At 60.9% G+C, this 12,707-nt stretch overlaps 1 protein-coding gene across 1 annotated transcript in view; it reads right to left on the reverse strand.

Moving 5' to 3' along the window:
- Nucleotides 1-1,093: 1,093 nt before the first annotated feature.
- Nucleotides 1,094-12,707, reverse strand: part of SHANK3 (SH3 and multiple ankyrin repeat domains 3) — a 41,248-nt gene continuing 29,634 nt past the window's right edge. The window contains exons 20-23 of the mRNA XM_007454078.1: nt 12,189-12,212; nt 8,426-8,556; nt 7,713-7,797; nt 1,094-3,348 (exon numbers count right to left, since the gene is read on the reverse strand). Of these exons, the coding sequence (XP_007454140.1) occupies nt 1,094-3,348; nt 7,713-7,797; nt 8,426-8,556; nt 12,189-12,212 (2,495 nt within the window). The remainder of the gene's footprint in view (nt 3,349-7,712; nt 7,798-8,425; nt 8,557-12,188; nt 12,213-12,707) is intronic.

The raw sequence follows: 12,707 nt of genomic DNA on the forward strand, positions 1-12,707 counted from the left end.
GTGGGGGAGGGCTACGGGGCACAGAAGGCAAAGGCAGACAAGGGCTGGCCAGGGGACGACCAGCTCTGCCTCAGACCACTCGTGGGCAGGAACCAGATCTCCCGCCAGCAAGCCTGGAGCCCACAGGCCCGAGGAGGTACCCCTTGGGGGCGGAGCCTTGGGAATGAGGTCCTCAAGGAAAGGGCCAAGGGATGAGCCCAGAGGCTCTGGCAGCTTCTGCCCAGCCAGAGCAGCACCCCAGCCCCCTGCTCGGCCCCTCCCCCCCCACTTCCAGGGCACCTTGTGGCCTCTCTAAGTCCCCACCTTGTGTAGGAAGTGGGCGGGGAGGACAAAGGAACGGGTAAGGTATGGAGAAGAGAGCAGACGGAGGTGCAGAAAAACGGCATGATTTCCGCCCAAGAATGGCTTCCCGATGCACTTTGAAAATCACACACAGGGATCTGTGCTTGAGGGACTCTGAGGCGGTGCTGAGAGACAGAACAGAAATGTTTCCGGAGGAGAAAACGGGAAACTGGTGGTGGGTCCTAAGAGGAAAAGGATCCACTGTACTCCAGGTTTCAAAAGGAAGCAAGGCAGCTACGAAAGGAAGCGAGGAACGATGGCGCCGGCCACGTGGGACAGCCATGTGGCCACAGAGAAGCCAAGTAGCTGGGGTGGGGGTGGGGGAGAGCTGCAACTTGAGTGTGGACCAGAGAACGACCCTTGATGGTAGCAGAGGCAGCCACGTCCGGTGTGAGAGTGAGAGCGCAGGGACTCCGGGGCAGGGAGCCTCCAGCAGGGCTGTGCTGGCGTTCGTGGCCAGCCTGGGTCTCTGGTGGGTGCCCAGCTCCCACTGCCAGCACCGACAGGGATAGAAAGAACAGAACTCCTGATATTTCAGATCGCTGAAAGAGCCTTCAGTCTCAGACAGGTAAAGCAAGGCCAGATCAAGGACAGAGATGTGGGCGGGAAAAGCACAGGGATGGGTGCCACGGACAGGTGAGGGAGGGGACAGGACGGGCTGTGGACGAGGGACAGAGGGAGCCGCGGAAGGACAAGAGGAAGAACGGGGTGGGCATGGACAGGGGACAGGACCCTCCCCACACCGCCCTGCTCACCGAGCTGCCGCGATGGGCGACTTCTTGGCAGGGTCCAGCAGGCCGCCCAGGCCGCCAACCGGCTCCTCCCCCAGGGAGCGGGTGTCTTTGTTCAGCTGCTGCAGGCGGGAGCTGAGCTCACTGATCACAGTTGGCTTGTCGTCTTCGGGCCCGGGGAGCCCCCGGCTCTCCACGGGGTCCCCCCACAGCTTGGACCTTCTCTGGAAGAGGTAGCGAGGGCGAGCAGGCCCGGCAGCGGAGGCCAGCCCGGCGGCGGCGGCGTGGTGCTGCTGCGCAACGAGCTCGCTGTCCGAGGGCTGCTTCAGCAGCGGGTCCCTGAAGGTCACCGGCCCCTTCCCCAGCGGGGACTTGAGCTTGGGCTTGGGAGGCACTGGTGGCTTCTCGAGTAGAAAAGTATGTCCGTCGGCGAAGGAGGTGTGGGTGTCGGTGAGTTCCCCGCTCTCCGAGCTCAGGGTGGACATGCTGGACACTGTGGAGATGGTGCTCGTGGTCTCCAGGTGGGGGTCGCTGGAGCTGCGCGTGTCGGCCTCCTCCACCCCCGAATCCGCTGCGGACTCGGGGGCAGGGGGCGGCTCGCTGCTCGGCTTCCCTGAGGCCGGGCCTGGCAGCGTGGCGGGCGAGGGACCTGGGCCAGGGAGTGGGGTGGCCAGCAGGACCCCATTGGCAAACTCTTCAGGAGGCGGCACGAGTCCAATGCGGGCCAGCTCCTCTCTGGTCTCCTCATCGCTGGAGGACAGCTGGGCCGGCGGCAGGTTCACAGCGAATACCAGCTCCGGCTCCTCCTCTGAGCTGCCCTGGCCCAGCCCGGGGTCTGTCGGGGTACTGCCAGGAGGCTGGGCCCGGGGGCTAGGCAGGGGCTCTGCCACCACGGCCGACTGCGTGGGGGCCGGGGCCAGCTCTGGGGTGCCCGGGTGCTCCTCTCCGGCCCCCAGCCCACTGGGCTCCTGCCCATTGCTGGTGGCGTGCACGACGATGAGGCCGGCTGGCCGCTGCAGGGATGTGTCCAGGACGCTGAGGATCATGGACTTCTTGTCCTCCGGTGACTTGCGCTCCTCCCGGGGAGCTTTCTCGGCTTCCCTGCGAGCAGGCACAGGAACCCAGGCGGGGCTCCTCGGGGAGAAGGCTGGGGAGGCCAGGGGCCCTCGCTCAGTGTCACGAGCCTGCACATCCACAAACAAGGGCCCAGGGCGGTCGGTGTCAGGGCTGTGCACAGGTGTGGGGGAGCGGGAGGGCGCCTGAGAGGCCAGAGCCCGCTCCCGGGCAGCCAGGGCAAGGGCCAGGGGTGAGCTGGGGTCCAGGGGTTTGCCGGTGAGCGGGTGGATGAAGGTGGAGCCCGAAGGCCCAAGGCTCGAGCCGCTGACCAATGGCTTCAGAGCGGAGACGGGGGAGGGCAGCAGCAGGTCACGGCCGGTGGTGGCGCCGGCCCCCAGCAGGCGCTCGTCAATGGAGCGGGAGGGCTGCAGGGAGGGCATATCTGCGCTAGGAGGGCTGCTCTCGACGGCTCCCACAGACAGGAAGACGGTGGAGCGCCGCCGCTCCTCCAGCCGCCGGTCCTTCCCTGGGACCGGGCCGCCGAACGAGAGCCCGGGGCCGTCTCCGGCGCTGTAGTCGAGGCCGCTCGGCCGAGGCCCGCGGTGTGTCGGGGAGGGCTCCCGGGCGAAGCTGCCGCCCGCCGGGCCGGGGCTGCCCACGGCCAGGGCCGCGCGCTCCTGCGCATCCTCCACCTGCCGCTGCTTCACCAGCGGGCTTTTGCGGCGCTGAGGCTTGGACGGCGCGAAGAGGCTGGCGCTGAAGGCGCCGAGGTTGGCGTAAGGGCTGTCGGGGCCGGGCGGCCGCGGCCGACGCTTCGGGCGCTCCGGCGGGGTGGCCGCTGGCGGGGGCCGGGGGACGTCGCCTGCCTCGTGCGCCGAGTCCTGAAGGATAATCATGGAGCGCGCGCGCTTCTGCCGTTCCGGGTAGGGCAGCGGCCCCAGGGCCGCGCCGGAATCATACAGGCCCGGGGCGCCCGCGCCCAGGCGCGCCTCCAGGCCGGGCTTGAAGCTAGAGCGCACGGTGTCGTAGGCGCGGCCCGGCGGAGGCGGCGGCGAGAAGGCGGGGGGCGGCCCGGAGTCGAAGTAGCGGGGTGCGGGCGGGGGCGGCGGGGCCGTCTGCGGCGGGGGCGGGATACCTCGGCCCTCGCGCACCGTATCCTGCATCGACGTGCTCCTCGGGAAGCGCCCCTCCAGCAAGGACGCCAGCTTCTCATCTTCTCCTGCGGACAGAGGGGCCCCAGTGAGCCCGGCCCAGGAGCCAGGGGCCGTCGAGGAGGCCCCTCCCGACCCAGGGGCCCGCCCTCCCCGGCCGCAGAGGCCGGCCCCGCCCCCACACCCCAGGGCGGCCAAGGTCCCGGACGCCAAGACGCCTTCTCAATCCTCCGCGGGCGGTGCTGGCCGCCAGCCAGAGGACGGAGTCAGGGTGGGCGTGGGCGCCAGTATGAGGTAAGGGGGAGACGCGGGGATCCCAGAGCAGGGGATCTGAGCAAGATCCCCAGTCTGGGCTCGTCCCTGCCGGGTTGGGAGGGCTCCTGCGGAGACTGGGGAGAGGTATCCGTTCAGATATAACGGAGAGGAGGGCCCCCCGGCAGAGGCTGTGACAGAAGACCCAAATTCTGCCTACTCAGGTTGGGTACATGGAGAGGGCCCAAGGTCAACACCACAGGAGGGCAGGGGCAGCCCCACCCCCACCCCCAGTCGTGGGGACAGAACTGCAGAGAAGGGCCAGGAGGTGGCTGGCACAGGCCTTCGCACACAAGACTGAGCAAGACCTCATCTCAGAACCACCAGCAGTGGAACAAGCAGGTGTCACTGGGAGGCCCTGGTGGCAACCAGAGGCGGGAACCAGGGAGATGGTCAGAAATGAGCGGGAACTCTCCCAAGCAGGAGTGATGCGCTGTGGACAAGGGGGCAGCAGGGCTGTGGCCGGGGAGAGAGCCGATGCCCAGGTGAGGGAGGCTTTGTAAAGAGAAGTCCTGAAAGGCTCTACCCCAGAGACCGAGGGGCACTGGACCGGGGGAGGCTGCCAGGAGGTCACTGCCATAGCCCTAGTGGCGGAAATTCAGAAAGGCTGGGCAGGAGGGAGGGAGGGCGGCAGTGGAATGGCAGGCTGAGCACCTGACACGTGTTTTAGTTTCACTCCTTATTGGCCGTGTGACCCCAGGCCAGGCCCTGAGCCCCTCTACGCCCCAGTTCTCTCATGGACAACACAGACTGAGAGTGAACCCTACTTCCGGCTGCACTCAGCTGTCATTAGGATCTGTGCGGGGTCGGGGCCCGAGCGCTCAGAGCCCCCACTGTCCTGCCGCCCAGCTAGGACAGGGCAGGACCTCCCGAGCGTTCCTGTGTACACAATGCGTACACGTGTGCTGCAGGTGTGTTCAGTTAGGCTGCAGGTGTAAGGCAGCCCGATCCAAGGAGAGTGGAGGAGTGGCTCCTCGGTGCTGACACACAGGTCTCTGGAACAATTCTTTGGGAATCTACACCTGGCCTCACTCTGGGCTTGGTCGCATTTTTATGAACTCAGGAGGATGCAGACTGCCTGTTCCCAACCACCTCCTCCTTTGGCCACCACAGTGCTCACCAGGCCTCCCACCCGGCACTGTTTGCGTGTGTCCTGCATACCGGCTCTTTTACCCCCCCAGCTCAGCAAGGGGCGTGGGGCATGGGGGAGCTTTTGTATAAGATAAGGCTTGAATTCCAGCTCTGCCACTTCTTGTCTGACACCTCTTAACCTCTTGGCACTTCAGTTTCCTCATCTCTGGAGACCTGCCCCCTCCCACTGAAGTGCAAAGTGAAGCCATTTAAAGCTTATAGCACAGGGCTGAGCCCCCAGGAAGGTGGCCGAGGTCGTCGTCGTCATCACCATCATCATTTTTAGGCCAGCCTTCCACCCCCAATGCTGGACACAGATTCTGTGCCAGGTTCGGCCTGGGTCTCCTCCCCGCTGCATTTCTTGCGCAGCATATAAACACAGCTCAACACCCACAAGCTTGTGCATGAGATGGAGCCACGTGGGACAAGCTAGTGCACCTGGAACACGCCGGAGGGTCAGCACGCCACGTTCTGACCCAGGGTAAAGACAAGTCACTTTCCTTGTGATGAAAATGGGAATCCGTTCTGATACAGAGCGGGTGGGGCCGCTGCCCAAATAAGAGCCGTGAGCATTTCTCCAGCACTTTCTGTGCACCAGCCTCAAGATGCAGGACCTACATCTACTATCACCATGAGCAGTTACTCAGTACTCAGTCTGTGAGTACAGCCCTCTGTGCGAACCTCAGAGTGGCCTTAGGAAGTAGGTACTAGATGGTCCCCGTGTTTATGGATCAGGACCCTGAGGTTTCAAGGGTTGAGATGTGTGCCCAGGGCCACGTAGCCAGGACAAGGGGTAGGAGTCCCGGAGTCTGACACCTCAGCCAGCGTTCAAGTGGGTGACAGGCAGCAGGCTAGGGCAAGGGGGATTAAAGATGAGCCACCTATGGACTGAGCACAGGAGGGTCCAGGAGGGTGAGCAGGGAACAGCTGGCAATCTCCACTGAGAGGCTTACAGCCTGAAGGACAGGCACTTAGATGCGGACCTGTGGTGGTCAGTACTGAGACTGGGTGGGGCTGAGGGACAGGCCATCCAGGCAGAGTGAGGTCAGGTGGAGAACAGCCAGTCCTGGTAGATGTAAATCAGAGGGAGGCAGAGACAAAGGTCCCTAGATGAAGCAGGAGAGGGCTGGGGCTGGGCCTCAGTGCCCCAAGGCAAGGCAGAGCCCACAGAGGACCAACTCTAGGGATGTGAGGTGATATCTTCTGCAGAAAGCCCCCTGTGGCCAGAGGGATGGACTAGAGGGTGAAGCTGGGGCAGGAGGTCAAGAGGAGACCAAAGCTATGGTCTCCAGACGCTGAGGCACAAGACAATGAGGCCTGGCCAGGGAGGGCTGCAAGGACAGTGAGGAAGCCGGCCATCCCTAATTTGTGTGGGGAGGCAGAGAACAAGGAGGAAACCACAGAGGACGCCCAGGGCTTAGGCCAGGGAGGTGAGGGGGGAGTGCCTCTTGGCTCCAAAGTAGCTGCAGTCTCATGTGTCCTCTCCCCCACCCTCCTACCTACAGAAATGACCCACAGCGGTCTCTGAAGGACCACTGCTATCAGCAATTCATGCCATTATCTCTCAGAAACCCCAACTCAGCCAAGTATCCTGCATGTCTGAGCCCAAACACACACACACACACACATGCCCGGCCTTTCTTGACACCCAAGCATGGTTGGTGCTCCCTAGTAAATGTGCTTTTGCACCCCCCATGTAACTGCTGAGCTGAGCTGTCTGCAGACATGTCACCTCCTCCAACTGAGCCCCCAGACCCTGCCCAGCATCAGCCGAGAGTGTGCATCAATCAGCAGGGGTCCTGGGGTGAATGAGGGATTGGGTTTGTGGAAACTGGCCAGATGAGTGAATAGAAGACAGGTAAGGCAGCTGTGTGACCTTGGGCAAGTCATTTTACCTCTTTGCCTCGGTTTTCTCATCTATAATCCAGAGGTACTGATGGTGTTACCTCAGCAGGGTTACTGTAAGTACTAAAGGAACCAGTGTGTGTAGAACACAGAGCGGCAGGGTACACAGGGACAAATGGATGCACAAGTGGAAAGGTCAGTGGGTGAACAGATGGACAGACAGCTGGACATGTCTGTAGGTGGATGGATGGACAGGTGGGCAGGTAAGGGGGGACTAGATGCCTAGAGGGAGGAGCAGTGGGTGGGGCTTATTAGATGACCCAGTCTGGGGTCAACAAGAGAGGAGATGGCCAAGGGTGAGATGTGATGAGGCCCCAAGGAGACTGGTGCAGAAGGCAAAGAGGCTAAGGACACATAGCCTTGAGAAGGACCCACATCTGGCAGGGGAACGTTGGGGACTGAACAGGTCCAGCCTGAGAACTGAGGGGAAAACCAGTAAGTGTTGTCCTAGAAGCCCTGGGTAGGAAAGTTTCATGGAGGAGGGAGCAGCAAAATCAAATGTGTCCACTGGGAGGAACGCCCTGGAAACCACTGGTGACCCTGGTGAGAACAGTTTCAGGTATGGACAATTCCCTAAAAGGCCGAGAGGCAGGCAGGGAATGGGAGACAGCAAGTATGGGTGACTTCCGGAGAAAACTGGCTGTGAAGGAGAGGAGAGATACAGAGCAATAACTGGGGTGCCGGGGGGACGGGGGAGGGTAGCTTAGCGACAGAAACGTGACAGGTACTCGGGCTGGAGGGGGCACAGCCGGGTAGGATATGGAAGACCCGGGGATGGGGGTGCTGGTGTCTGTGGGAAGTACAGACGGGGGTGCCCGCTGGCAGCGGGTGACAGACGGCGAGAAGCCTCAGGGGTATCTTTCAGCAGAGTATCTCTGGGTTGGGGGAAGGACTGACACCCCACACGCACCCCCATATACATCCACAAAAAATGAGATTCCTGGGTTGGGGCCAGGGAGAGACAGGACTCAGAAACTGGAAACCTCAGTCGAAGGGTGGGGAGAGACAGGGTCCTCCAGCCCCGCACGCACTCCAGCCCCCGCCCCAGTCCCCCAGCCCCATGCAGCTCCCAGCCCAGCCATACCTACAGACTTGGTCCGTGGAATCCCCTTCCGCAGGGAGCCTGGCAGCTTCTCTGGGCCTGGGAGGCCCTGGCGCTCAAACAGTGACTGTGAGAGTTGGAGGGGGCGGGGGTATATGAAGGTTCCAGAGCACTGGGGTCCCCAGCTGCCCATCCAGCCCCACCCATCCTCCTCCCAAGCCTGAGATCAGACACCCCATGTGCTAATTCCCATGGTGTCTGACCCAGAAGCCAGGCCCAGGCCCTGCCTCCAAGGAACAGGGGCATGGCTGCGGGCCCACAGGCATAGGCAGCACTGGGCAGGGGTGATGCAGACGGGCCAGAGCAGTCAGGGGTCCTGGGTATGGCCGAGGTGAGGCTGGGGGAGCAGCCCAGAAGGTGCCAAGTGAGAGGAGTGGGCGGGGGGGACAGCGACACCATGTTGTGGCCTCAGCACGGCTGGGGTCCTTGCTCTAGGTGGCACAGAACCTGCCTAAGGCGGGAGGCGCCAGAAGAGTGAGAGCTCAGCACGAGCTGGACTGTGGCTGTTCTGAGGGCTGATGGCCCCAGGTGTCTTCGGGAGACGCTATGGGGTCCTTCACCCCCACCCCTGGAGAGTGGAGTCCAAATGACGGACCCTCACCCTCCAAAATGCACAAACACCCAGTTGGGGACATGGCACTCTGACCCCGTGCCCCACCCATCCCCCAGTGCCCCCAGCTGCCAGGCTGGCTTACGCTGATCTCAGCAGGGGTGATCCTCCGACTGGTGGGCCGCTGTTTGACGGTGGCAGCTCTCGAGTCAGCATCCGCGATGTCTGGCCTCAGCGCCGGCTCCGTGGCGGCTGCCAGGATCTCATCCAGCTTCTCTGCACAGCCAAGGAGGTGCCGTCTCAGCCACAGGGACCTTGAACCCGCTACAGCCCCCTGCAGCCCCACTCATGCATCCTGGCTGGTCCTCCCGGGGCTGCTGACAGAGGCCACTGGGGCCCCGCCCACCTCGGCCCCCTCACTCCCCAAGGCACGCAATCCAGAACCAAGACAGGAGGCCCCGTAACTTGTATCCCAGCCAAGCCCCTCACACACCAGAACCCAGACCCTGCTCCAACCTGGCCCCTCCGTCCTCAGGGAGGCTCCAGGGGACCCCACGAACCCCGCTCCAGGAAAAGCCTGGCTGACCATTAGGGAGAGGACCAGGCGGGGGCGGGACTGTTCACAGCCCAGAGACCTCCTCAGTTTCCCCGTCTCCCTCTGCCCTCCATTCTCCTCCTAGCACATGGCATTACTCGCCTGTCTGTACTGCCGCCGCGCCGAAAGATAAGCTGCAGCCCCCGAACAGACCCGGATGTACAGTCGCTGCCCACAAAGAATGTGTATAAACCAAGAACCATGGGGGGCAGGGTGGGGTCTCACTGCCGGAGGCTAGAGACCTAAGAAATAGCTATATGCAGATCAGGAGGCCACAGAACCTACAACCCCCGAAAAGCAGCCCCACCCTGCTTTCGGGTGGGGGGTGCAGAGAAGAGGATATTGGGAGGGGCAGTGCTGAGGGGGCTTCCACCGGCCCCTTAGAAAGCAGCCCCAGAAGCCAGGAGGGGGAAGGACAAGCCCAGGGTTGAGGCCTGAACCAGGTGCCCTCGGGCGGCGCTCTTTTCAAATCTGTTATAAAAGAAAAACTTTGTTTGCTTGTTTTTCTTAAAGCTATGTAATGTTTTTGAAAGTGGTGTTTTTGATTACCAAGTGACTTGGAGATTTCGTCAAACACTTGTGTCTGAAACCTATCAGCTGTGGACAGATGACTGGGGAGGGCCCGCTTAGGGCCAGCACACGGGACACAGCAGGGGCTGGGGGCAGCTCCCACGTCCACCTGGCTGCCACACTGCCCCTCTCATCCAGGAGCCCCACCGCAGCCCACCCATCACTCAGCCTCGAAATCCCTGAGCCCTTCCAGACTCTTAGGAGCTGTGCCAACCATAGAGACCATGCATCTGGTTACACTTCGTCCTTTTATGCCCCAAGTGCCCCCCTTGGAGAACTGTGGTCAGCCCTGACACCTCCTCCCAGCACTGCTCAGCAATTACCGTGGGGAAGGAAATAAACTCCTCCGAGATGTACAGTACCCGACCCAGCCCAGACCCATGCTGTATACTGACTGTTCTGACCTAATCTCTTCGTGACTTGATTTCCTGATCTGATAACAGGCATTAAGAAAGGTACCTGCTTCAGTGTCTGTTGTGAGAATTAGCACATACGGCAGCAGTGCTACAGCTGTGCCTGGCTCAACACAAGCACTGAGGACACACTTGCTACAATTCTTCATGTCTGTGCACCTCATCTCCCCAAACAGCACATGGGCTGTCAGGAGAGGAGGGCAAATACCCTTGCCAGCATATGCCCTGCGTGTCCAGCCTGGTCCCCAGATACAAGAGAGTTCAACAAATGCTACGAGTGACCATCAAAACACGCTCCATCTACAGACCAGCTCGCTTGGCCTGTGCACAGCTCCCAGCGCCACCAGGTGCAGACAGGGGCGGGCTGTTAGAGGGGCCTTCCTGTTTGCTTCTGTAATGAGGTTAAGTAATTTCCCTTTGGAAGCTGAGATCACCATGATCACCATGTGCTAAGTCTGTGGGGATTTCCAGAGTTCGAAGAGGTTTATGTGGCCCCTCTCATGCTGCAACCACCACAGGCAGAAGGGATCGCTATTGCCCCCATCGTACCCAAGAAGAATCTGAAGCTCTGAGAGAGATAAGTTGCCACAGATCATAGATCCCATAAGTAAGAGTTCAGACTTAACAACCAGATTATCCGGAAACCACAGACATAAAGACGTGAGCGGAGAGAAGATATTTCCGTGGGACACACGGGGCGCACGCTCACCCGAGTTGTGGATTTAGAGGCTGCGTCTCTAGGTCCAGAAGCACTCAATCTCAGAGACCCAAAGCAGTGTGCATGTGAAGTTATTAGCAAAGCGAATATTGTTGGCCATGGGGCCATGGTGCTGAGGCCAGACGAGACTTATTTTCAAAAGGAAAAGAATCAAGAATTCTGCAAACTACAAGCTGGTGAGGTGGACACCAATCCCCAACAAAATGAGAAAACTACATTCTTAAATAAATGACTTTAGATACTTAACAAAAGAAATGAAGCCCATTAGGAACCAGGTCTGGGGCACTACACTGGCTGTCAGGGGTCGCTATGTGGCAGGGACGCAGCTGGGGATGCAGCTGTTTGAACCAGGACCCAAGCAGGGATGAGGGGCCTGCGGGGGCGACGAATCGCCGTCACTTCCCCTACAACTGGAAGCAGCACACAGGCCACAGCAGAGCACCCTGGGAGCCCCGCTAATGAGCTGAGGAAAGAACCAAAATATTCCAGAAATAGCTTGTGTGTCTGCCTCAAAGGTGTGAAGAAAAGTGTCCCCAGAGGAGACCTAGTCATCTGTTTTATACCTGAAAAGACCCTGAAAAGGGAAAGCATTTCACCTGGGACCGGGGCAAGGGCGACGGGAGAATTCAGAGGGTGAGATCGCAGGTCACATAGGGAACCCGGGCTCAGACAGACAGGCAAGTGTGTCCCTGGCACAGGGAAGGTCCAGTGGATCCCAGAGTGAGGGGTGGGCGGGCACCAGGCACAAAGACAAACGAGTGAACACACACGCCTGGGGCCACAAAGCCACCTCAGGCCCCTGCTTGGCACAGACTCCTGTGCAGCAGAAAGAGGCTCCGGTCTCCACGTGAGGTGGAGCCGGCTGGCAAAGGCCAGGCCCTAGACCCCACCAGACCCTGGACCTCGGCGCCCAGGCCCAGACTCTGTCCCCGCCTGGCTGCTGTGCCTCATGTAGCCAGGCTGGACATCCAGGACATACAGGAAGGAGCTTCAAAGGATCCAGGGTGGGAGGTCTGACGGGAGGGGCAGGGGTGGTCAAGCCAACAACCTGGGCGACAAGAGCTCTGGGGCACAGATTCCTGCTCCTAAAGGGTGCCAGCCTTAGGCTTGACCCCGTAACAGATCAGCACAGAGACGGGACCCACACACCAGGCACAGGAGCCCCAGAGAACAAGCAGAGAGAAGCAACACGGGCTGGGGCTGAGCACCTGACTCCCCCGCCCCCACCAACCCAGTCACCTTGTTCCCCAAGCGAGCTCCACAGCTGGGCTTTCTGAACCCTTCCCCCCTCTGCTCCAGGCTGTGGCACGAGCTGTGGCCTCCACTGGGATGCCTTTCCAGCTCCGCCTCAGCAGCCCCCATGGCCCTCACACTGCTGCCCCCAACTCACTCGAGCCCCCGAGGATTGTGGCCACACTCACCACCTCAGGCCCATCTGACCCTTCCCAGGTCCTTCCACTGTGCCCCCAGCAGCCCCCCACGGAGATGGCCAACAGGAGGGTGCAACCCAGGATCCCAGACCCCCTGACTCGAACAGGAGCCCCTCACACACAAGCACTTCCGCAGCCAAGGGTCAGGCAAAGCCGGGCCCCGAGCACAGTAGATGACTCACCCCCTTTCCTTCTCCGAATGGAGGCTTGGAATCAAGAAACAGAGTAAACGGGGTGAGAGGCAGGATTTGTCCCTCGGCACCCGGACCCCACTCCCCACTCCCACCCCCTCCTAGCCCATCCTTACCCTCCCAACAGCCAGGATCTCCCAGACCCCACCACCACCCCTGGCCTATACCCTCGTCAGATCGTGGGTGGCAAATCAACCCAAATGCCAAGTCAGTACATGAAATTCAAGGTGGGAACCACCACAAGCAGGGACAATGCTTGTGTGCATAATGCACACGCGCACGCACACACACACGTGCTTGTGTACGTCCACACACAGATGTGCGTGCATGCACACGCACGTGCGCACACACTCACACGTGCTTGTGTACGTCCACACACACAGAGATATGCACACACCTGTGTGGACGCACAGCTAAGTCACACTTGGTTCAAATGTTTGTTCAGAAAAAAGGCAAAAACCCATTTCAGAGGCCACCAATGGTGCAGTGGCCACCCACAAGCATTCCTGC

Source organism: Lipotes vexillifer, unplaced genomic scaffold (assembly GCF_000442215.2).
Source record: "Lipotes vexillifer unplaced genomic scaffold, Lipotes_vexillifer_v1.1 scaffold382, whole genome shotgun sequence".
NCBI classification, from domain to species: Eukaryota; Metazoa; Chordata; class Mammalia; order Artiodactyla; family Lipotidae; genus Lipotes; species Lipotes vexillifer.